General features: G+C 41.6%; 1 protein-coding gene across 4 annotated transcripts in view; it reads left to right on the top strand.

The window, feature by feature from the left end:
• SPECC1 (sperm antigen with calponin homology and coiled-coil domains 1) overlaps window positions 1–26,391 on the top strand; it is a 258,571-nt gene that overhangs the window by 158,800 nt on the left and 73,380 nt on the right. For 3 of the 4 annotated variants that reach the window (XM_037166251.2, XM_037166269.2, XM_037166258.2), the window contains 3 exons: window positions 4,977–5,184; window positions 9,853–9,926; window positions 10,322–10,500. In XM_037166251.2, coding sequence (XP_037022146.2) covers window positions 4,977–5,184; window positions 9,853–9,926; window positions 10,322–10,500 — 461 coding nt within the window. Of the gene's footprint in view, window positions 1–4,976; window positions 5,185–9,852; window positions 9,927–10,321; window positions 10,501–15,107; window positions 16,346–26,391 lie in introns of those variants that run through there. The other variant, XM_037166265.2, reaches the window with a different exon arrangement.

Here is a 26,391-nt window from a genome sequence, read left to right as displayed (position 1 = left end):
AACTGCCTTTCTCTTGCTGCTTTTAAGAATCTCTTTTCTTCTCCCCACCCTGTCTGGTGTGGCTCAGTTGTTGGGAGCATCGTCCCATAACCAGAAAGTTGCAGGTTCATTCCCACATGCATGACTTGTGTGTTTGATACCTGGGCTGGGCTCATATGATTCCCAGTCTCGGCACATTTGGGAGTCAGCCAGTGGGTGTTTCTCTCTGACATCCATGTTCTTCTCTCTTTCTCTTCCTCTCTCTGTAAAGGCAATGAAAATAATAGCCTCAGGTGAAGATTTATAAAAAAAGAATCTCTCTTATTAACCTTTGCCATTGTAATTATGATGTGTCTTGGTGTGGGCTTCTTTGGATTTGCACCGTTTGGGATTTTCTGCAGTTCCCATACTTGTGTGTCTTTTTTCTTCACCAGGTTAAGGAAGTTTTCAGGCATTTCTTCAAATAAGTTTTGAATTTCTTGCTCTCTCTTTTCTTGTGGTACCCCTGTGGTGCAGATGTCGTATAGGAGGAGGTCTCTTGAACTATCCTCATTTAAAATGTTTTTTTTTTCTCTTTCAATCGGGTGTTTTCTGCTACCTTGTCTTCCAAAGTATTGATTCAGACCTCCGCTTCATCTAACCTGCTGTTGATTCCTTCTAGTGTATTATTATTTCAGATATTGTATTCCTTACTTCTGCCTAGTTATTTTTTATGGTTTTTATGGGGATTTTTATGTTTAGTATTTCTTTACATTGTTGCTGAGCTCACCTATCCTTCCTCTATGTTCCTTGAGCATCCTTACAACCATGATTTTGAACTCCATATCTTGCTTGTCTCCATTTCATTCGTTTTTTTTCTGGGGAGTCCTCTGTTTCTTTCATTTGGGGCCTGTTTCTTTGTCTCCTCGTTCTGGCTGCCTCTCTCTAGTTGTTTCTGTGTTAGGCAGAGCTGCTACGCCTCCTGGTCTTGGCATGAGGTCTTATGTGGTAGGTGTCCTGTGGGGCTCAGTGGCACCTGATCACCTAAGCTGGGTGCTCCACGAATGTCCCTTGTAGGGGTTCTGTGAACGCTGCTATGGTAGTTGAGTCTTGATTGCTGTTGGCTTATCCGTGGGTGGGGTTGACACTGGGCTGGCCAACTGTGAGGACTGACCCAACCACAGAGAACCACAAGATGCTGTGCTGGGCTGACCCTGTGAAGTAGAATTCACCCCAGCAGGGTCTGTGTCTGATGAGATCCGCCTTTGGGTGTGCCCCTTGTGGAGCAAATTGGGTCCTGTTCTGATGTGGTCTGAATCCTTCCAGCAGGTGTGTTGACTCTGGGGCCTCTTAGGAGGGATCCAGTGCAGGTCATGTTAGGCAGTGCCTGTGACTGGCCCTGGGCTACCTGTTTGGAGCCACAAAGCAATCCACAGTTTGTGGCTGCCTCTGCTGGGCCTGGGTCTGCATGGGAGGAAATTGACACCGAGGTTGGCTTTCACCAGCACCAGTCCCCAGGAGCAGGTCAGCAAAAGGTCCAAGACTCCCCAACATCTGCTTCTGCCTGGTGGCTGCCTGTTAGGTTCATCACTGAAAGGGCCTCTGGTGGTGTGTGGGTTGCATGAGGTAGGTTCTCAGTGAGTCACCAGGTAGGGATGAGTGTTGTTCACCAGACTGAAACAGATTCACACTCAGTGCCAGTGCTGGCACTGGGGCCACTCAGCGAAACTCTCAGGGCACAGCAAGGTCGGCCTGCACCACAGGTGCCTGTGGACCTTTGTGGTGGGCAGGGTCTCCGGGAGTGGTCAGGGTGAGGTCAGCAGGTTCATCAGGCCCGAGCAGACCGAGATTGGGATGGATGAAGGGAGGGCTCTCTTTGCACAGGACCAGCATGGCCGTGCTGGTCAGGTATGTGAGGGAAGAGTGGCTCCTGGCCTGGAGCTGCACAGCTCTCTCCCTCCTGGAGAGCCTCCCAGGAGAGGCCACAACAAGGGCCACACTGGCCCCCATGCTGGCCACAAGCAGCTCACTTCTGTGTAGTGCACAGCAAAGGGGGGCCACTGGGAGATGGGAGTGTGGGGCTAGTGGATCTCCTGTGTGGGCGTGGGCAATGCCAGAGATGGGGGAGGGGAGTGGCCCCCACCCCAGAGCTACACAACTTAGTCTGTGATACCCACAGAATTTGTCCTCAAGAGCCCTCTAAGAAAGTCCACACCACAGGCTGGACAGATCACTCTTCCCCAGGGTGTGAGCTCAGAGGACAGGGAGTTGGAGGGTGGGGCTAGTGGGACTAGGGAAGGGAGCACTCAGCCCAGGAGAGATGGTGTCTATGGGCCTTGTGGGAGAGGGACCTAGCACGGGGACCCTGGCACTGTCCCTCAGCTCTCTCAGGTAGTACTGGGACTTAAATTCTGGCAGTCTGGCTCCAGGCCCCACCCTCAGTCATTTTCATATACTATAGTCGCTTTGAAACTTAGGGCAACAGCCCACAGTGACATAGTTTATGTTGCAGTACAGAGCCATACATCTTTATGACTGAAACGCAAGTTTCAGGGAGCAGAGCTCACCCCGAGTCTGAGCAGTACTCTCGATCTTCCCCATGCTGGCACTCTCTCCTTCTTCCCTCCCTCTTTCCCCTTCTTCCTTCTGTGTCGTGTATCACAGCCTCCCAATCGAAAGACAGTGCTGTACTGCCTTCCACTGCCCATTCATTCATAGACATTCATTAGGGCCTCTTATGTGTCTGACACTGTAGGCTCTGGGGATATAAGTGTGCAGAGAGAATACAGGGTCCCTGTCCCCATAGATGGTTCAGCCTAGGAAGGTTTAGTATGTGAAATACAGTTGGAAAAAACATACTGTATATGGAAACCTGTTGTGGACCGCTCTGCCTGGTTTTAGGAATTGTAACTCAACCCCCTGTGGCTAAGGGCAAGCTACAACCTCTGGAATGCAAGCCACAGGAGACGAAGCTTGTCTCTGGTAGCAAACGCTGCCTCAGTTCCCTCTCCCTGCCCCCAAAGCTTGGTCGGAAGTCAATGAGGGTAAGACTCCTCATAGCGGGGGGGGGGGGCAACCTAAGCCAGACTCCATCACTTGGGAGGCCAGCATGGAAGGACTGGGGTGGGGGCTGCAACAAAGAGCAATGGACCCCCCCCCTCACCTCACCGGTTTTGACAAAGCCCAAGTCCCCATGTTCTCTGAGAGAAGTGCTTCCTGGCTCTAATCCCCTTAAGCCTGAATACCTGATGGGAAGAGGTACAGCTCCTTGCCTTGCAAGAGTCTGTCCTGGGGGAAAATCTGGCATCACAAAGAATTCCTGATAAACCTGTGAAATCTGCTTTGCTAAGAGTGCTTTCATTTACCTGGCTGGTATAGCTCAGTGGACTTAGCACAGGCCTGCAAACCAGAGGATTGCAGTTCGATTCCCAGTCAGGGCACATGCCTGGGTCGCAGGGCTGTTCCCTGCAGGCAAATTCCCAGCAGGGGATGCACTAGAGGCAACCATACATTGATGTTTCTTTCCCTCTCTCCTTCCCCTCTAAAGATAAATAAATAAAATCTTTAAAAAAGAGTGCTTTCATTCATATGTTAAGGGTTGGAGCGGGAAACCCTAAAACTCTCTTCCTGACAGACTCTGACTCAGACTAAGCCCTCAGATTTCTTTGAAATGTTATCTACTGTTTGATCCTTGCCGCCCTGTATTTCTGTGTATTACAATCCAATAAAAGCCTTTGGAGGAAGGGGCTCAACACCTTTTTCCCCTGGGAAACTGGCCACTGCTCAAGGCCTTTTCTTCTGGGAAACTGGCCACCTCTCTTTCCCAAGCAGATCACATCATGTCTCAGTCATGATTACTCTCATCCATGGCACATGGGGGGACTTGTGAGGAAAGCTGCCCCCACAGAAATCCCTCCAAATTTAGGAAGAAATCTACTAGGTATCAAGCTTACATTACCTGATAAATATAAAACTATATAGTGACAGTAATTAAAAGACTATAGAAAAGGGAAAGTTCATGATAATTAGTATATTCAGACAATAGAATGCTATGCAGAATTTACAGTGAAGACCTAGAACAACGTATGTTAATATGGGTCCATCTGAAAAAGAAGTTAAAGCATAATAAGCATAATATAATATAGGACTAAAACACATTACCATATAATATAATGCAATATAATACAGTACACTGCAAAAACATAATATAGTATAACAACATGTGTAAAAATTTTATGTATAAAAACCATTCAAGGGATGACCACACACCAGTTTTAGGGAAATAAAAACATGTTACTCTCTAGGGTGGAAGGGAAGCTGCGGTCTTAACAAATCTTGTTAAAGTAAAAAAAATTACCAAATGTGGCAAAATTTAACCACTGTTAAGTCTGTGTGGGTATGTGGTTATTTTGTCTCTTTTGGTGCTTTTCTGTATATTTTAAGTGTTTAATGATTAAAAGTTGAAGGGTCCGATGAATGAGTGTGCTGCGCTGTGTCTCTTTGTGTGGTGCATACACATTTCTGTGTCGTATGCCTTCAACTGGTGTTCCCTTTGATGTTAATGTTATATTCCTCTAAAAAAACTTCACTGTAGCCACAAATGCTTTATGGTTAAAGAGATTTGGGGTTTGTAGGGCATGCTCCTGAGGGGCATTGTTCCTGGCTGACCAGCAGACAGCACTGCTCCATAGTGGATGTGAGGTTTGGCAGCCACAGCTGGCACCTGAGCCTCCCAGTGTGAGTGCAGTTTTACCCAGGTGCCTGAAGAAGGATATTTACGTATGTGCAGCTTTCTTTATGCTGGTAGAAAGGGGCACAGAATCCACCCATTTGTGCTTTGACACATATCACATTTCTGTGAGTATAGACTTGGCTATGTCCAAGGCTAAGACTATAGCAATGATGACGGCGTGAATTGTGCCAAGCGCTTCCCTTGCTGGTGGGTTGATGAGCCTGATGCTAATGTGTGAGGTACTTTTTCCTGTTAAATTGACCAGGGAACCTACTTTTTATTCTAGATGGAAAAGGATTATTCTTACTTGAAGGAGATATGTGATCATCAAGCAGAACAGCTGAGCAGAACCAGTCTGAAACTGCAAGAGAAAGCATCTGAGAGTGATGCAGAGATTAAAGACATGAAGGAAACCATATTTGAGTTGGAAGATCAGGTGGAACAGCATCGAGCTGTCAAGTTACATAATAATCAACTCATCAGTGAGCTGGAAAGTAAGTGAAATCACCCCTGGTATCCACATCAGGATAGGAAAGAAACCAGTAGCAGTCGGTAATATAAGCATGTTTATGAAGAGTCTTTCTTTGAATGTTCTGTAATGTCCTAGATGAGGGGCAGTTAAGAAAGACAGAATAATTAATCTCATAGACAAAGTTGGAAAATAGATAATGTAAAAGAAAGGGTTGTTGAACATGAGTCAACATTGTGAGGTGATTGTAAATAGAGCAAACCCATTTCAGAGTGTTAGATACACTGTGCATGAACCACACAGTGGACCCCACTCATCAGATATGACAGTGTGTCCTCATTTTGGGTCTGATGGATAAAAAGACGTGTGACAGATAAACTGATTTGAACAACGTGTGCTCTTTTGTCAGATAGAAAGCAATTTCAGCGTGTCTCGTTGATGGTAGGATATCAAATAATGGAAAAGGTGGCCTCTTTGTTACTGAAGAGGCACTAATATATGACTCATTTACACAATTGTTGTTTACTTTGAATAAAGAAAGACGTTTTTAAAAGAGATCAGTTATACATTGCCTGCTTTTGTCCAAATAAGTCTTATCAAATGATCTCATCTAATGTGTTTATCTTTTGTAACAAAAGAATTAACACACAAAGTGTTAATAGTTAGTGACACTAACCATTGCTAAAAATAGCAGAGTTAGTGGCCTGCAAAGTTCCCCAATGTGCCTAATTCAAGCTGTCCATTCATAGAATCCATATTTGTGAACTCACCTGCTTGCCAATATTTATTTGTAGCTTCAGAATCAGTTCTCTTGACCTTCTGAAGGTCATTTATGGGCTTGTGCAGAGCCATGAGAAGTGTGAGTCTCCCAAAGTGCATTCCCAGTGTAGGCGGAACTCCATGACACTCGCCCCCTGGTTTCAGCTAGCCCACTGTAAACAGGTGTCTTTTTCATGGCTTATTTAGTGCCATGTGTTTTGCAATTTTATGCCGTGTGTGGGTGATTTCACTGTTTAAAATGGACCCCATGCACAGAAAGGCTGCAATGTGCCTTGTGGAGAAAGGAGGTGAGTTAGGTCAGCCTTGTTCGAGCACGGGTTACAGTGCTGCCAGCTGCGAGTTCAGTGTTAATAAATCAGCAGTGCTCATTGAACCATTCACTGTTAACTAAAACTGCTGGGTAGAGGAAGTGGACATCACCAGTCTGCATCTGAGACTGCTCCCAAGAGCACTCACAGCGAAATCTGCTCTGTGCGATGAAGCTGTGGGAAAGCTGCTCAGTTTGTGGCTTCATATGATGACAGCCTATTAAAAACCAAAAACAAGCCCTGGCTGGTGTAGCTCAGTGGATTGAGCGCGGGCCTGTGAACCAGAGGATCGCAGTTCGATTCCCAGTCAGGGCACATGCCTGGGTTGCAGGCCGGTTCCCTGCAGGCCAGTTCCCAGCAGGGGACGCATGAGAGGCAACCATACATTGATGTTTCTCTCCCTCTCTCCTTCCCTTCCCCTCTAAAGATAAATAAATAAAATCTAAAAAAAAAAAACAAAAAAAAACCCCAAAAACATATGCACGGTGTTGTTGTGAAGCCAGAAACCAGACAAATTTATAGTCACATGTCGCAGGGTCAGAAAGGCGTTAAAATTCCTCTCAGCTAGTGCTGGCAGAGGCCGTGTAGCTCATGAGGAAAGTTCAAAACTTACAGATGAGGCAGATTCTGTAGATCAGGAGGCTATGGGAAAATTTTTTTAAATCTTCACCTGAGGATAAAGATTTTATTTTTAGGTAGAGGGGAAGGGAGAGAGAAAGAGAGGGAAAAAAACATTAATATGTGGTTGTCTCTCATGTACCCCTTCCTGGGACCCTGGCCAACAGCCTAGATATGTTCCCTGGCTGGGAATTGAACCAGTGACCTTTGCTTTGCAGTTCAATGCTTGATCCACTGAGCAACACCAGTCAGGGCTGATTTCTTTTTCAAGAGAGATTAATGTGTGAGAGAGAAACATCCATCAATTGCCACTCCTACATGCTCCGACTAGGAATGAACCCATAACCTTTTGGTGAACCAGACGATTCTCCAATCAGTTGAGCCACCCAGCCAGGGCTGGAAAAAAATTTTAAATTCCTGTTGACTGTTATGCAGGAAAAGGGTCATGTGGGCACCAGGTTTCCCCATCACTGATGGGAAGGGACCAGGCCAAGCAGATCTCCCTCGGGCTGGCCTGTAGTGGTAGATACTTGACTTTATACAGAAGAGATTTCACGACACGAATCCAGGTGATTTTGAGAGTACATTGACTAAAGCTAGGGGCAGTGGAACAAAGGAAAGACTCTGGGTAGAAGAAACAGCAGGAGAGAGAGCCCGGACGGTGCTCTGCTTTGGCTCCCTAAGCCATAATAGGAAAGAAGTGAGCAGGCTGCTGTTAGCTCACTGGGAAGTTGAAAAACTGGCCTTGGAGACTGCTTAAGGTGGTTAGCCTGGGTGAAGCTGCCACTGCCCGCTGCTTTTCTGGTTGCAGGTTTCCTGGAGACCCTGAAACCTTAGGGGGAAGTAACAAGTTCATGTGCAAGAAAGGGGCATGGGCATGTTCTAGAGTGAGCTTGCATTGGGTCTTTGTCTTCTGCAGGCAAAAATCTTAAAGGAGGGCTTCAGCAAAATATTCATCAGCTTTCCAGGTGTGTTTTTTAATATGCTGATGCATCAAAATTAGTGTTGGGATTATTCTCTGGTCAGCTTCACTGCTTTACATTTATCTTGGGTCTGTCTGGCTCTAATTGGGTTTTTGTTATTTGTTCCCTGACTTCATCTGTCCTTGGGTTTAGCTGGCACCAATGACACTAATTGGGTCTCTGTTGTCTATGTCCCCAACCAGGGAGATTTAAGCTGTGTATTCTCTGGTCTGGAAGGAGCGGTATAAATCACTCACTCTCAAGTGTCCTTGGTTAGAGGAAGTAAGGTCTTGCGATTCACCAGCTGGCTGTAAATTGTTCATATTGACTGGCCTGGTTTAATTATCTTGTCTCAGTTTCCCCATTCCATTTGCCCAGGAATTTTCCTACTTCTTACTCTTCTGCCTCAGGAGGGGCTTTTTTTTTTTTTTTAAAGCAAAGACACTAGCAAACAAACCTACTGCATAAAACACAAATAACATTTTGTTTGAAAAAAATGAAACCACAGCAAGATGCCCCTCTGCCATTGCCAGTGGTCAGTGTGTGTTTATAAACACAGCACCACACTTGAAAAGTATCAAGTCAAAGAAGAGAAGTCATGTTTTGCTTTCTTTTTCTTTTAATGATATAGTGCTATTGAGAATTTGATTGTTTTGTCTCCAAATCCTTAAAAGTCAGCACAGACACACCAAGAAGGAAGCTTATAATTAATGTCCAGAACAGATGTCAGGCCAACTCCCTGCATTTGTATCATAACATATGCAGGATTGAAAATAATACAGACTGTGCATCTAGTAAGAAAAACTTAACTTCTGTCAGGGATAGAAAGGTATTATTAAGATGTCTCTTAACTAGGAGGCCCAGGGACACACAAATCCAGCCAAGGATAATTACTCCTCCCCATAAAATCCTTGAAAGAAAGGGACAGAAAAATAAAATAAAAAAAGTTAAGGAGTGCCCTAGCTGGTGTAGCTCAGTGGATTGAGTGCTGGCCTGCTAACTAAGGGATCGAGGTTCAATTCCCAGTCAGGGAACATGGCTGGGTTGCAGGGCAGTTCCCAGCGGGGGACACAGGAGAGGCAACCACACATTGATATTTCTCTCCCTCTCTCCTTCCCTTCCCCTTTAAAGATAAATGAATAAAATGTTTTTAAAAATATTTTAAGGTTAAGGAGCATCTTCTCATTATGCAGATTGACCCCAAATGCAAATTCTCAGGCCCTGCATGCTGAGTTAGAGCTGCTGGTGTAGGACCTGACCCTGTGGGTTTTTTCCTGAAACTTCTCTGATCATTCCGGTTCATGCCGATAATAATTGCTCTGAAGTAGATCATGAAGGAACGCTGAAGAATTTTAACTAGGTTGGGGGCATGATCAGATTTACCTTGAAATGACTCTGATAGCAACATGGTGAAAATTAGAGGCACAGAGAGGAAAGAACTAAAGATGTTCTTAAGTAGGGAGCTGTTAAAGTACATACACCCGTATTCCATCTGCCCTTGGAGATTCTCATTCCAAGGGTCAGAGTCTGGGCTTGAACATCTGTGCTTTTGAAAAGCTTCCCATGTGATTCTGAGGTTAAAATGCTATTAAGAACTTCAACTCTAGAAATGGGTCTGAAAGCCACCATACTAATAACTAGTCATATCCTCTATTACACAAAAGCCTCACAGCAATAAAAGGACATTCAGTATGATGGGTACAAACATCAGGGAGGTCTAAAGTAAGTGTGATAAGTGTGAGTAGTTATTTAGGTCTCTTCCCATAGTGCTGCATGGTTATACAGCCTGTCCTTCAAAGGTAGGACAGACTGAAATACCACTTGTTTTCTATTCCCATTTTCTACTTTAGAAGAACCTCCTGCTTCTGGTCCCAGGCTTGCAGGGTGCTAAGAATGGAATTTATGCTAGAATAGATGGATTTTAAAGTCTGGGGCCAAATCCAGAGCTGCTCCTTTGCCACCTGGCTTATATTCTCCCAAGAGTTTCCCAACTCTTCCAGCTCTGTCTGACTTCTTTATTTCTAGGCAATGTGATGAAGTTGGAGGAACAGAAAGCAGACCTGGAAAGGCAGCTGAAGGCTCTGACTAAGCAGATAAAGGTGAGATGCAGTTACAGCAGGGGATGGGGACGTTCTCCAGCATTTTACTAGAAATATTCCTCTTTTAGTTTGAAAAGCTTTGAAAAATACCTTGAATACTCTCTCTAGCCTGTTTTCCTCGTAGTACATTTCCATGACATGGGTCAAAATTAGTGTTGGCAGGAAGTAAAATTAAAGCAGCTGTTCAGATTCAGGATGGAGAACTTTGATAACCCAAAGTGAGCTTCCCTCCTGTGCCTTTTCTCAGTAGTGGTTTACCATCAGAGCAGTGCCTCACTGAGGACAGCCCAGCCAGCATCATTCAGTGTTGGGCACAGGGTCTCTGTAACCCCTGGCAGGGGGGCCAGCCGTGGCAGCTGGGCATATGATGCTGACATGGACTCTGGCATTTTCAGGAGGAAACTGAGGAGTGGAGGCGGTTCCAGGCAGACCTGCAGACTGCAGTGGTGGTAGCCAATGACATCAAGTGTGAGGCCCAACAGGAGCTGCGCGCTGTGAAGAGGAGGCTGTTGGAGGAAGAGGAGAAGAATGCTAAGCTGCAGAAGGAGCTGGGGGACATGCAGGGCCACAGCAGGTTGGTCACAAGGGGAGCTGCGCCTTTGTGCCTTTGTGCCTTTGTGAGTCTAAGGCTTCCCACGGAGTGCTTGGCTTCTCACTTAATCGCCATGCATGGCCTCCCGTGGTGCTTTTATGTATCTCTGTGCTGAAGTTTTTCTCTTTTCTCAGCTCACTCCACCACTATTGCCACTGCACAGTAGAAATGTTCCATCCAGTGCTGGTCACTGCCATGCACTGGCTTAACTAAGGTGATAGGAAAACTTCATTTACATATGTACAAACACTCTAGCCAAGTATCTCCTGGGTTGAAAGAATCAAAGTCTTGTCTGCGATGCTCCTTAAACCTCAGTGCCTGTGAGTGCAGAGAAGCACTCACATCAGCAGGCAGCAGTAGTGCCTCTCACACATCACTCTCATGCCATGAGGGAGTCAGCACCAGGTAAAGGGCTCGCTCCTCCTGGCCCAGGGGCATGCTTCTTCATTGGCAGTATCTGTAGGCTGCCCTAGGAAGCCCTGGAAATGACCCACTTTGTTGAAAGGATAAACATGGAAAACACATACCTGGCTAATATGTGGCTTTACTTTCTGTTCTTTTATTTTTTTCTTTTATTTATTTTTTAAAGAGAGGAGAAGGGAGGGAGGGAGGGAAAGAAACATCGATGTGAGAGAGAAACGTCGATTGGTTGTCTCCTATACATACCCTGCCTGGGGACCAAACCTGCAACCCAGGCACATGCCCTGACCAGGAATCAAGCCAGCCACCTTTTGCTTTGCGGGATGGTGACCCACCCACTGAGCCACCCTAGTTCTTAAAGGAAGGAAGTCACCCAGTCTGTGGCCCCAGAAAGCTCCCTTAACAGTGAAATTTCAGAAGGAGGTATTCCTAAAGGGATCTTAAAGTTAATTATTATTTAAAATTTAAATTCTTTACAAACAAGATTATAAATAATTATTTTAAGCTTTAACTAATACACTGTTATATATCCCCATTCAGGAATAAATGTTCTTACATTTGAGATTCTTGGAGATTAGGAAATTATTTTGAATTTTCAGGTGTCTCTCAAATGTAGCATTTGTAAACCAAATTTAATAGGTCTGAATGCTGATTGTATAGTTTGCCCTTTTTACATGTTTTCCAGGATCGGGATGGTTGTTCATTGGCTAGATTCTGAGCCTTTCGGTCTGGAATATTATGAATTCCATGACAATGGAAAAAATAGATTTTTTAGAGTTCTGTTGATTCTCTTGCCAAATTTTCTTCAGTCAATTCCTCATTTTTTTGTTCATGACTTTTCTATAAAGGAGCCTCTCGTGGAATGTTAAGGTAAGATGTGTAGCTGCCTCCACAGCTCGCTCTTGAAAATCAAAACTGTTATGTCACAATCACACCGGTGCCCTCTGGCCACTGCAGCACGTGAATTCTAAGTTAAGGGTGAAGGAGAACAGAATATGTTTCCTTGTTGAAATGTTCCTGAGGTCATTCGGGTATTCTTTTGTGTTTGCTTTATTTGTCCATTTATCTTGCTTTTGTATTGTTTTTGGTAGAGGAACCAAATCATAACTTGTGTTCCTTCATCATACATTATTTTAAAGATAAATGGTAAAAGACAAGTCTTGAGTTTGTGCTAACGTACGAGATGCTGCATTTCTGACAGAGGTTCTACAGTACAGGCCTGGTTATACCACGTGAACCCTAATGTCGTAGAAAATCTCTGTGCGCACCTTGACAATTTAGGGCTCCATAGGCTATATCCTACATCTTCAAACTAGGGTTACTTTTTTAACATGATGTTTCTCTTTTGATTTTCCAGTGATTTGCAAACCTACCTCCCTCTAGCATTTTAATCCCTTATCACAAAACTATTCATATCTTAGAATTGCCACCAATCCAGAACATGGCATATTATTACTAAAACCCTGTAGGCTTCAGTGTGTTCCTTGCCTATCATTGCATTGGGCAGGACTTCAGACAATGCTGGAGGTGCTTTCCTGTCTGATTCTATGCTTTTCTGGCACACTGCCCTGTCTGAAGAGTTGACTATTTGCAAGTTATTACCCAGTGATTGCTCAGCCACTTCCTGAACCTACCACATGATCAAGACCTGAGACCAACTCATGCCCTCAAAAGGTCCTGAAGTGACATAATGTTTCCATCTTCACTGAATGGGTTCTTGACTGAAACTCCATTTGACTTTTTATTTTTTGATTTTTTTAAAGATTTTATTTATTTATCTTTAGAGGGGAAGGGAAAGAGAGAGAGAGAGAAATATCAATGTACGGTTGCCTCTCGTGGGTCCCCTGCTAGGAATTGGCCTGCAACCCAGGCATGTGCCCTGACTGGGAATCAAACCTTGATCCCTTGGTTCACAGGCCCGCGCTCAATTCACTGAGCTACACCAGCCAGGGCTCCATTTGACTTTGACAGTCATTTAATGAGAACTCAGAAGTCACTCTTGGTTTAGACACAACCAAAGAACTTGCAGGAATTCTCTGACGAGCTCTTCTAAGTAGCGATATAAGCAAGAGAAGAAGGTAAGAGCCTCTGCAAAGTACCTTGATTGTAACATGGGATTAATGGATTTAAGTTCTCATTTTGCAAATATGAGCGCTCAGAGGAATCTAGTTAGGCTAGTAGGAGGGCAAATGCAGTTTGCACTTACTACCAAGAACTCAGTAGCTAAGACACAGTGAACTATTATATAGTGTAGTGTTTTAGCTAGTTTGAAAACTTAGCTTATTAGTGATCATCAGTCCTGTTACATTTTCAAAGTTCTTTTCTTTTACTGTAAGAGTCAGAATTACTAATGTTAGTATATATGGGGAATGAGGCTCTGATCTTGTGTTTGCTACCAACTGGCAAGGTGTTCTTCCCAGGCCAAGCTCCTTCCTCTCTGGAACGAGGCAGTAAGCTGGGGTGGTTGTTTACAGCCCCTGTAAGCTCAGTTGTTTTCCAGCACCCATTGGTCAGCTGGTTTCTCCCTGACTGGAGGGTTAGGAGCTGCAGTGCCAACCGCGCCTTCTTTCTAGTGCAGTCCTTGGACGCTCCTTGATGCAGTGGCAACTTCCCTCTTTCAGCTGGGCTGTGGACCGCATCTTTCTCTTCCAGAAATCTGAACAGACCAATGCAGTTTTTATGGACCTGAAAAGTGACTATGTTTTAAAGCTGGACATGTACAAATTAATGAATGAAAGGATAATGAGGAACTTTTCAACTCTGGCTGCTTCTCATTTTGAACTGTTAAGAGAAAGACACTGAAATGAAAACTTTTGTTGAAATTAAAACGTCAAATCTTTTTCATGAAATCTTGAGTCTGGGGCCTGGCAGACACAGAGAACATACATACAGCTCGACTTAACAACTCGATGGGCCACACTTAGTCACTCTGCAGAGAGACATTGTTGAAGAGCAGTCATGACAGGGCCTTTCAACCAGTGGCAGGAAAGGACCTATGTGTTTTCTCAGTAAAGCCCACTAGTTTTAGGGTGACTTATTCGATTCTCTCTGTGTTTATCACAGGACACCAATAAGCATCCGTGGAAAATATCTCGAGAGATTATTAAAATCACTAAATAATCTGTGCCTGATTAACTGTATCATTTCTAATAGAATGTCTGAGATTCGAAGTGTGTGGCGCTTGTACCCCTGGTTCTCATGTTGTCACCTCTGAAGCAAGCAGCATGGCTGCTCATCACTGCCAGACTCTCTGGAATTGGCTTTTAAGTCTGTGTGCACAACTGTGTTCGGCGCTAATGCCATCCGTGTGCGCTGCTGCCCTGTGTTGTCCTTATAGCTGTAACACGTCACGGCTGCTCCACAGTTCTGGGGTTGTCACTGGAAGGCAGAATGTGGGAGTTGGAGGTACAGATTCTTGTCTCTATGTTGTCTTTTCCAGCTCTGCTGCTGCAGGTGCTTTGATATAGCATCCCTGGCTCTGGTGGAAGGGGACCGGCTCTCATGCAGATCCCTAAGCAATTTCTGAGCAGTACTTTTGGTTTTCAGGGGCCTATGGCCTTCTATTCGGTCAGTGTAGAAAGTGGTCCTCAGGTATCCCAACAAGCTTAAGTCTCTCACTCTTGTACTACATAATTTTTCATAGCTTAAATTTTCACCAAAGGCACTAGATACATAGCCTATAATTCTAAACAGCTATGTGTGTGTCCCTGCTCCCCAATCACCATCTTCACAGATTTGCTTTGAAGTACCTGGACGTGAGCTTCCCTTAGGTCATTAGGATTTTTATGCTATAATAATAAAAGAAATTTTTTTCTTTTTCTCTTTTTTGGCCTTCACTGTAGGACAGCAGAAGGAAGCACAAGCCACCTGTAAATTACAGAAGGCCTGATTTTTATTTATCTTGGCTATCTCTACCAACACAACTGTTGGTGAAGATCTAGTGGAGATTCATAATGACATTTTGAAGTCTAGCATTTCCCTGTCTGAAGATATTTTGGCTTTCAAGAAAATTGGAACAGTAGAAATTCAAACATGTTAGTCCCATTCTAGATATTAGCTTTTTTCTGTGGGACAGTATCAGCTCTTAATACTTACATTCGTAGATTAAGATCATGTTGAATTAAGTAACTCCTTTACCAGCCTTTCCCCTCCCATTTCTATTTTCACAGCTCCATGGTCTCTGTCAGCTAGCAGAGCATTTGATGGAAGAAAGACAGCCCAGCCCTTGTGTGACGGGAAACTACAGTCATTTCTATATGAAAGGGAAAATAATGTAGAGGAGATATTAGCTCTTTATGAAGAGCTGTCTCCTTATAACATCCACTGTGGCACACAGAATCTTTGCGATCAAGTCTCTTTACCATTTTCCTACATTTTTGGAATCAACTCATTGCACAAAGATGATTCTTCCCTTTTATTTTTTTCCTTTTTCTCAGAAGATTCAGCAGTCTTTTATTTGGAGCATAAAATGAAATTTGGGGGGGGAAAACAAAGTATAAATGTGTCATGAAAAAAATTAATGCACAGCTTGCATCTTTAGAGAGCGTGGCATGGCAAATTTAGGAAGTTGATGAGTCAAGCCATGCTTGTGTCTTACTTTTCGGAGTTTATTTTTATGATTCCTTCTAAATATGGTGTTTGATAATCTTGGAATTAACACTATTTAAGGCAAAAGAGGAAGCCATCTGTGTGACGTCTCATTCTGAAGAAGTTAGAAAGTTCTGTTTTATTTACACCAAAGCTTCAGTGAGCCTGTTCAAATAGGGGTCTGATTTCGTTGCCTCATCTGAAATAAGCCACCCACCTTCTTTCAGTTTGATTTCCAAAATTCTGCTGGAAACATATATAGATGTTTCATTGGTAATAAAGGATGTAGTTAAACCAGATAGCTTAATGCGGTGACAATTGTATTGGAATCTCAGAAAACAACAACTAAAACCAAAGTCTCATGAATAAAACTTAATCCTGGAAACTTAAAGACTTTTTAAATTCAGAAGCATAAAGTTCAAAGTGTGATTTTAAACATTTGGAAGTACATAGGTTTGTGCAGACCTTTATCCAGGTCAGCAACTCCTGTGGTTCTCACGTGAGGAACTAGTGTATAGTCCACAGTGTTGGAGCCTTAGCAGCTATGTCATCCAAGGGATAAGACGAGTTACTGTCTGGTCCAAGGAAGCGTAGGGACAGGACGGCTCTCCTACCCAGGAGGAGCACTGTGAGTGTCACATTGGAGACCTGCTGGGATAGAAATATATATTTTGGGACATCTTTACCTCAGACATTTTCAAATATAAACAATAAGAAAAGTCCACCCTCAACTTAAAATTCCCAGCTGTATTTGCACCCCATATTTTGATTTGCCTTTATTCTGGGGACTATTGGATATTTTTATATGTAAGGATTTATGAAGTGCTAAATAAATGTTAATATTTAGAACAGACTGTTGCCTGATTTTTTTTTAAATCACTGGCCATATTTCTTCAGGGCCTTTATGCCATTTTGTTCTCAATTTTCCAGTGCATATATAGCTTCAGAACTTTAAAGCCACATCAGATAACCAGACTTTGAGATAGCAAGCTGGACTTTCAATACAAGTTGTAGACAGGAGGTTGATTTTAAATATGAATGTCATTTTTACATGATTTTATTAGGATAGAGAGCAAGAAGCAAAAATTAATTTAATTTTGCATAAATTAATTTTTAGAGCAAAACTGTTGGAAACTATCACATGAACTTTAAGTCTAGATTTGTCATTTGGTGAATTAATGTACTGGATTTATTCTTACTTATGAAGCAATATTTGTTAACAAATATACTGGTAAGCAATACTGGTAACAAAATGGAGGTGTATAAAGAAAAATATTAATCTTTCTTGCCCCCTAGGATGACCCTGTAAGATAACCAGTATTCACAGTAAATATTTTTCTTTACCTCTCCTCTTACTCATATAAGTACATTTTATACATATATGTGGTTAATTTATATGTTTTTTACAAAAATAGGATTATAGTCTATACATTACTCTGCATGTTCAGGTTTCACTTAACAAGTGTATCATGGGTGTCCTTCCAACTCAATTTACAGGAATTTAACTCACTTAATAGCTTCATGGTGTCCCAGTGGACAGACATGCCCTAGAGTATTCAAATATTGTCACACTAATGAATATCAAGGTTATATTTTCTAGTGTTTTTTTTCCTAAATAATTCCATAATAATTCTTATTTATGTAGCCTTATACTTATGTTTCTATTTTTGATAGACTGAGTTCCTAAAAGTATAATGCTGCGTTAGAGAATATGCACACTTTTAATTTTAACAGACAGTAGTGCCAGATTTCTTGCCCGAAACTGGTAAGATTTTACTCTTGATGAGAGTGGCTGTTTATACACAGTTTTTATACACAGCCTTACCAGCTGCAGGGAGTATTAATCTTAATTTTTGCCAGTAAGAGTATACAAAAAATGCTGTCTCATTGGTACTTCAATTTGCATTTCCCTGAGCATATTATTATATCTTAACCATTTGCATTTTCTCTGTTGAGAATTGCTAGTTTAACTCAAAAGCTGATTGTTTTTCTCTTATCAGTTCATAAATCAGTATTTTATTAGGGATGTGTATTTATCCCAGTGTATTTTGGGTCTTTTATCTTTTGGCTTCATCATCTTTGTCCTGGAAAATGTTATATTGTTGTGCAATACAATCTGTCAGTATTTTTTAAAAGATTTTATTTATTTATCTTTAGAGGGGAAGGGAAGGAGAGAAGGAGAGAAATATCAATATATGGTTGCCTCTTGTGCATCCCCTGTTGGGAACTGGCCTGCAGCCCAGGCATATGCCCTGAGTGGGAATCGAACCGTGATCGTGTGGTTCGCAGGTCCGCGCTCAATCCATTGAGCTACACCAGCCAGGGCTGTCAGGTTTTTTTTTGTTTTGTTTTTTTACTGCTTCTGGGTGTGTTTTGTTTCTGTTACCAAATTTCTCCTACCCTAATCTTGTAGAAAAAGGCTATTTATTACATTTTCTTCATTTATTTTATATACACACACATACATATATTTAGTTCTTCCCTTTTTTTCTGGTCTGATGTGAGGTGTAGGTCTTTTTTTCCATATGAGAGCCAGTCATGCCACCACCATTTACTACCAAAATCATCCTTTGCCCACTGGCTTGAAATCTTACCTTTCTTTGTTCATGTCATCTGTGTTCAGACTTTTCCATATGCCCTCATTTCCTTTTTCTCTTGAGCTGGTTCCACTTTAAAATATTTTAATGGAATTATTACATTGCTGATACCATTTTTTAAATTCATCCTTTCATTTTAAATTGTCATCTTTTATATACTTTATTTTCTTGAATTTTATTGTAATCTCAGGGCAGATGCTATCAAGTGTCTAATTTATTTTCCTGTCATAAATTTACAAATATCTTTTCTCTCTTGAGTTGATTTATTCTCTTCATTAATATTATGAAATATATTCATAGGTAAGAGCATGGTTATGCCCATCATTTTTTCTTGCTTAAATGGGTAAAAGTGTAGTAGGGCCTGGCATTTGCCCAAGAGCAGTGTCTGTAGATTATGCTTAGATCTATATTCACTTTGCTGACTACTTTAAAATATCTTCTTACATCTTAAACTAGAAGGAAGACTCTTAAGGCACATTTATGTTACATACCAGAGACATGGAAGTCCAGAGTATAGAGGAATCCAGGCTTACTGAAGGAAATTAACTTGTGTCCAGTTCTTCTGTGTGGTGAGAATGCAATGTGGAAGCCAGTTTTCTAAGTCTAGTTTTGTTTGGCTTGTTCATTTTAGGGCATATACTAAGGCTTTCTGATCTGTCCCAGTTTGCTATTGCCTTTTGTGTCTGGGATAAACTTATCATCCATAGCCCCTTGGATATTCATATCTCATGTTGCTGGTCCCCTGCAGGGAGAATGCTTTGTGTACTGTCTGGGTATCCTGTCCCAGGGAATTGGGCATAAAACCTTAGTATTTTCTTTCCATATTTACCCCCTTATTCTTTTGTAGCAGAAATTCTTCAAAGCCTAAGGCAAGTAGATGCTGTATCTTCCTATAGTTTCCAATACTGAAGAAAGATTTTTAAGATGTGCAAAGTCTGTCCAGAAAGTATCCAGTTGTGTACTATGAAAAATAGAGACATTTGTTGAAGATATAAGATACAAGAAACATTGTACATAGAGCAATGATGCCTCAGTCACTTTCAAAGTAGGCACCTTGGGACCTCACACAGTTCTTCCAAACACCATCAGCTACCTCATGGTACTGTCCTGTACCTTATCAACAGTTTGAAATCTCTTCCCTTTCAAAGGTGATTTTAGTTTTGGGAAACAGCAGAAGTCTCAAGGTGCCAAATCATAGCTAGCAGGGCTGAGTCACTTGGTTGATTTGATGTTTTGTTAAGAAACTCTGCACAAGATTTGATGCACGAGTGGGTGTGTTGTTGTGATGAAGCAGCTGAACACCAGTTACCTGTAACTGTGGCCTTCTGAATCATCAAATACTTTCCACGCTAGAATGTTCAAGCCTAATGCAAAATTTGGTACAGATTTGTTTGCTCTACTTGCTCAGTCATTTTCAATGCTATGGCCACACAGTGCACATAGTCACTCAATGGTGTTTTACCACCCCACTGACTAGTACAGTGAAGTCGTTGTTGTTTAGGCATGCACATTCCAGTCCACTCTCCTTGGCTGCCAGGTTACATTGATGTCATACAAACTGTTTTTGTTATATTAATAGTGTTGGGACTTTTGGGGGGCAGATCTCATGGTTTTTTAGTTCTTATTGTTGGGGTTGGAAATTAAGATGCTTGTGTTCAGATTACCACCTTGCTCTGTTGGTTTTTTATTGTCATGTATATGCTTATGTGGAAATTCAAACGTGAAACTCAAGAAACTGAGCCCTGGGAGACAGAATACTTACTAATTTGTTTCACTCTGGAGCTACAAACTTCTTTTAGATTTGTTTCATAGATAACAATAAGAAATATTTTGAGAAAATTACATTTCACATAAGGGCCTAGAATAGCAAAGGCACAAAGGAACACAAAAGGCAGGACACAAAAGGAGCAGAGCACCAGGTGGGGAGGCATAGATTTGGAGAGCTGAGTGGGTGTAGGTGAGTCCTGGGAAGTAGGTCACCACAGCACCAGGACAGGCTTGGCACCGGGCTTCATGCACTTTGGAAAAACCTGGTGTAAACGTGAGTGATATGACTGGTCTTCTTTCAACCATTAATCTGCCAACTGAGAAGGTAACAGGAGTATAATATGACATTTTCCAAACATAGTTAGCCTTTGAATACTTTAAAAAAGAAATCACATGATCTTGGGTCAAAACAGACAACACAAAGGGGTGTCCTTTATGATGAAGTAAGTGCCGTAAGAACCGACATTATAGACTGTTCTGGAACCACGCTAGGAAGCAGTGCCTTGGAGAGATCAGGTGACTTTTTAAAAATAAAAGATATAGACACATGTGCATATGTATATGTTAAAATTATAATGAAAGAATGTAAGGTAGACCAGCAGTCAGTGAGTATCTGACACAGTCCATGGAAACCACCTCTCCTGACCCATGTGACCTTGCCTAAATGGCCTGTAATTCTCAGATATGGGTTGCCACTTCCTAAGAGCATATTACTGCATAAAAATAAGAGCAATAAAGTAAATATGGGTACTATTTTCTTAAATATATGTTATATGAAATTAACTAAGAAATACCACCAGATTTTTTTAATAACCCTCATAGGGTTATTAAAGGCCTCTCACAGGATACCTATGCAGTATTGAAAATTTGAAAAAGGCATGGTCAAAGAGAGCTGTATTTGCATTCCAAATACAATGTTCACTGTATACAAGCCATTTGACCTTTATCAAATTTTTCTTCTAAAATGATGGAGTTTTCTGACTTCCACCAAGATGGAGGCGTAGGTGGAAGCATTGTGCCTTCTCGCACAACCAAGTTTAAAAACAACAAAGTTTTAGCAACAAAAACACAGCCAAACCACAGAAAATTGAACTATATGGAAGTCTGACAACAACGAACCCTTCAGCCAAACCGGTAAGAGGGGCAGAGCCAGCAGCAGAGCGGGGTTGGGCAAGAAAGATCCACTGGACCGACCCGGGGGAGCAACCCAGGTGCACCAGCAGCCGTGGGTGGATTCCAGGTGTGGAGAAGCAGGCGGACCCACTGAGGGCTGACCATGGTCACACATCGGTGCACAGATAAACCAGTGAAGGATCGAGCAGTGATATGGACCATGCAGGCCCCAGCGCCAGGAAAAGGCAGAGGGAACCGCCATTGTCCCTCTCTGACCCCGCCCCCACATACAGTGTCACAAACCAGCGACCTGGGTGGCCCCGCCCTGGTGAACAACTAAGGTTCCACTCCTCATACATAACAGGCATGAACAGATCAAAACATGGCTCAAGAACAACTCAGAGCCCCAGAGCTGATAAATCTAAGCAATGAAGAAATAGCCAAACTTTCAGATGCACAGTTCAAAACACTGGTGATCAGGATGCTCACAGAACTGGTTAATTTTAGTCACAAATTAGAGGAACATATGAAGGCTAAACTAATTGAAATGAAGGGAAATGCACAGGAAACCAATAGTAATGAAAAGGAAACTGGGACTCAGATCAAAGGAGTGGACCAGAAGGAGGAAAAAAATGACCAAACAGAAAAGAATGAAGAAACAAGAATTCAAAAAAATGAGGAGAGGCTTAGGAATCTCCAGGACATCTTTAAACATTCCAACACCTGAATTATAGGGGTACCAGAAGGGGAAGAGGAACAGCCACCAGTGGAAACCTTATGTGAACAAATAATAAAGGAGAACTTCCCCAATCTGGCAAAGGCAGTAGACTTCTAGGAAATCCAGGAAGCTCAGAGAGTCCCAAAGAAGTTGGACCCAAGAAGGAACACACCAAGGCACATTATCATTACATTAGCCAAGTTTAAAATGAAGAAGAGAATCCTAGAAGCAGCAAGAGATAAGGGGACAGTCACCTACAAAGGAGTTCCCATTAGACTGTCAGCTGATTTCTCAAAAGAGACCTTACAGGCAAGAAGGGGCTGGAAAGAGGTATTCCAAGTCATGAAATCCAAAGATCTACATCCAAGATTGCTCTATCCAGCAAAGCTTTCATTTAGAATGGAAGGGCAGATAAACTGCTTCTCAGATAAGGTCAAATTCAAAGAGTTCATCATCACCAAGCCCTTATTATATGAAATGTTAAAGGGACTTACCTAAGAAAAAGAAGATAAATAATATGAACAGTGAAAGGACAGCAAACTCACAGTTATTAACAACCACACCTAAAACAAACTAAGAGGACAGCTCGATCGGGAGTGAACCATAGAAATGAAGGTCACTTGAAGAGTGAACAACAGGGGAGTGGGAGAAGGAGAAGGGGGAGAAGGTACAGAAAATAAGTAGCATAGACAGTAGGTAGAAAATAGACAGGGGGGAGGGCAAGAATAGTAGGGGAAATATAGAATCTAAAGAACTTCAGACATGTGGTCATAAACTAAAGGGGGGAATGATGGGGGAGGGGTGTGCAGCGTGGGGGGGAATGAAGGGGGAAATAGAACAATTGTAATGGCATAATCAATAAAATATATTAAAAAAAATAAAATGATGGAGTTTTCTGGAAAATTTCCTTAGATAATTTTTCTAAGACACATGGTATTTACTGTGGAGTTACGTCATACACATGATTTCTTGTGAAAATTATCATCATCATAGTTTCACATGCTGGTAGCAGGTGGAAACATGCCTCATTTTTGTTGTTTTAAACATGGCCCTCAAACAAGGGCAGCTGCTTTCTTTGTTTCCATGAAGATGCACCTGAAGAAAGAAGGTAACTACTATAGGAAAAGGGAATGAGTTAGGCTTATTGAAAGATTACATGTTGGTATCAGTTGTGTTTATGAAACACAAAAGCTGCATTTTGGGGTGATTTGGATTGTCCTTGGACCTAACAGCCTCTGTCTTAGAGGTGAATAACCAGCTTTGAACACATGTCTACCCAACACTGGTACCTTGCTGGGTTTTTTAATATATTTCCTGTCATGCTTAAACATTTCTTTTTATTTTTTAAAGATTTTATTTATTTATTTATTTTTAGAGAGAGGGGAAGGGAAGGAGAAAGAAGGGGATAGAAACATTAATGTGTGGCTGCCTCTTGCACACCCCCTACTGAGTACCCAGACTGCAACCCAGGCATGTGCCCTGACCGGGAATCAAACCAGCAACTCTTTGGTTTGCAGGCTGGCACTCAATCCACTGAGGCACACCAGGGCTTAACATTTCTTAATATTCTTTATAGAATACAGAGTTCTTCTTTCTTGAACCAGAAGAAAAGTAATATGGTTAACCATTGAATAACACTGTATTAGGGGTACAGGATCTATGCATTACTTTTAACTCCCCCAAAACTTAACTACTAATAGACTAGAAGCTTTACCAATAACATAGTCAATTAATACATATTTTTGTATGTTAACGTATTATATATTGTATTCTTATAGTAAAGTAAGCTAGAGAGATATGTTTTTTTCTCTATATGTACTGCATGTATTTATTGAAAAAAATCCCTGAATAAGTGAATCTGTGCAGTTCAAACCCATGGTCAGGGTCAAATATACTTCATTTATTGCTGGGGTTGTTACTGGTTGATCCCAAATAATTCTAAGATAGGCTGGTATGATGATTTTCAAGCCTGTTTATGATGAAAGTACTACTAAAAACCAATAGTGCTCTAATAACTTTTTTATGGCTCTTCAGTCTTTGTTTTGTGAATCAGTGCATGCACACATGTTTGTGCACACATACAAAACTAGTATATCACATAGTGGGTATTAAGACCAGTAGCTTCTCTAATCTACTTAATGTGCAAGTTTTCTCATGCTGACTCATTGTTCTAGCCAAGCAGACTGACCAACTAGAGGCAGGAGGACTGGGTAATTGGTTCTTATAATCTTGCAGTTTTCTAATGGAGTCTAAACAAGTCTTCTGACATCATTTAATATTTTGATTCACAAAGAAACTTGGATAACCGAAGGGACTTCCTTAGCAGATATGGGATTTCCATTTCATTCTTAATCAGTTATCAGGGAATGAAATGAAAATGAATTTTTAGAAATGATTTTCCTTTGAGGAAGGGGTGCCCTAAGTTTCTCCAAGGCCCTTTGGGAGCAAGTTATTGATTTTTTAAAAGATTTTATTTATATTTAGACAGAGGGAAAGGGAGGGAGAAAGAGAGGCAGAAAAACATTAATGAATGTTTGCTTCTCACATGCCCTCTACCGGGGACCTGGCCTGCAACCCACACATGTGGCCTGAGTGGGAATTGAATCAGCAACCCTTTGGTTTACAGGCTGCCACTCAAATCCACTGAGCCACACCAGCCAGGGCATAAGTTCCTTATTTTTTTTTAAATGTTACTCAATTACAGCTTACATTCAACATTAATTTGTATTAGTTTCGGGTGTATGGCACAGTGGTTAGACAATCACATACTTTACAAAGTTTCCCCCTGGTATTTCTAGTCCCCACCTGACACCACACATAGTTATTACAGTATTATTGACTATATTCCCCATGCTATACTTTATATCCCCATATTCTGTAAATATGAACCTGAATTTCTCAATTCCTTCACCTTTTTTACCTAGTTCCCCAACGCTCATCTCTTTTTGCAACCATTAATTTGTTTTCTGAATCTGTGAATCTGTTTCTGGTTTGTTTACATTGTTCTTCAGATTTCACATATAAGTGAAATCTTATGGTATTTGTACATCTTTGACTTATTTCACTTAGCCTAATACCCTAACACCATAGGTCCATCCATGCTGTAACAAATAATTCTAAGATTTTGGCAAGATTTTGTTTTATGGCCCAGTAATATTCCATTATATAGGTGACCAGTTCTTCTAGCCACTTGTTTATTGATGGGCACTTGGGTCGCCTCCATATCTTCGCTATTGTAAATAATGCTGCTGTGAGTGCAGGGCTGCAGATAGTCTTTCAAATCCATGTTTTGGGTTTCTTTGGATGAATTCCCAGAACTAGAATCACTTGATCATACAGTATTTCCATTTCTAATATTTTGAGGAAACTCTGTACTGTTTTCCACAGCAGCTGCTCCAGTCTGCATTCCCACCAACAGTTCATGAGGGTTTCCTTTTCTCCACATCCTCTCCAGCTCTCGTTTGTTGATTTTGGCAGGTGTGAGGTGTTCTCTCATTTAAAAAGGGTCAAATGACCTAAATAGACACCTCTCCAAAGAGGACATACAGGTGGCCAATAGACATATGAAAAGATTCTCAATGTCACTAATCATCAGAGAAATTCAAATTAAAACCACAATGAGCTACTAGGTTATTTAAATGCATTGGTAAGAGGATGGCCTACTTTGTGTCTGACCTTCCTGAGAATGGCTGTGACAGAAATAGGAGATTATTTTTCTGCTCATACCTAACCTGATTGTACCTCTTTCTGTATACACACCACCTGATTTTGTACTATATAATGCAGTGGGGAAGTTACAGGGGAAAATAATACAAAAACCAAGTCCATTGAATACAGATATTTAAAACCCACCCCCTATAAGTTTCTGAAATGCCTGCTATTTTCTTCCGAAAACTGTCATCTTGCTTTTTTTTTCACTCAAAAGAAGGGGCTGTTGAGACAAGAGTCTAGAGCAGTGTGATTTAAGTGTTTTAAGTTCTGTTTCACTTAATTTATTCTGTTCACACTCACTATGGGTCAACAGAAAAAAAAGCTTTGAGAATTAAGGACAAGTATATTCAATCGCAGAAGCTTATGAGTAACTAGATTAATTTCAAAAAGATCAGTAAGTAAATATTTTAATCTCCCACTGACCTTATTAAAATATACTGCCAGAAAAAAGTCTTTTTTGAGCCATTTTCATAAATTAGTCATCTTGCAAAACAGCTGTGGCAATTTGATATAATAAAGAGAGCAGTGATTTAGAAATGAGAAGATTGGGAAACCATTCATAAAGAGATTTAATGACATGCTGGAGTCCCCTGGATGAGGAACGCCCAGGTATTTAATCGTTTTGTTTAAATGCATGAGAGGATTGAATCAGGTGATCTGTCTTTAAAAGATTCTTCTATGCATCTTTGCTCAAATTTAGAAACCCAGTTGAGAACTCCCAGGAAAGTTTGGGTGAGAGGAGAAGCTTCACCTTATGGAGAATTGTAGTGTTACTTATTCCAGAATACTGTTACCATTCTTGGTCTGGAAGGGCAAACAGTGTATGGCCTGGGATTCTGTTGTATAAATAGATCGTAGTTTAGTTGGTTTAAGCAGACAGGCATTAAATGGCTTGCAGCATTGTTGAGAGAGTTAAAGAAACAGTCTTGCTTGAGCTTCCAGGAACAACATGCCCAAAGT

Source organism: Artibeus jamaicensis, unplaced genomic scaffold, assembly GCF_021234435.1.
Source record: "Artibeus jamaicensis isolate MK-2021 breed Jamaican fruit bat unplaced genomic scaffold, CSHL_Jam_final contig_419, whole genome shotgun sequence".
Lineage (NCBI taxonomy): Eukaryota > Metazoa > Chordata > Mammalia > Chiroptera > Phyllostomidae > Artibeus > Artibeus jamaicensis.
This window is presented reverse-complemented; position numbering and strand designations above follow the sequence as displayed.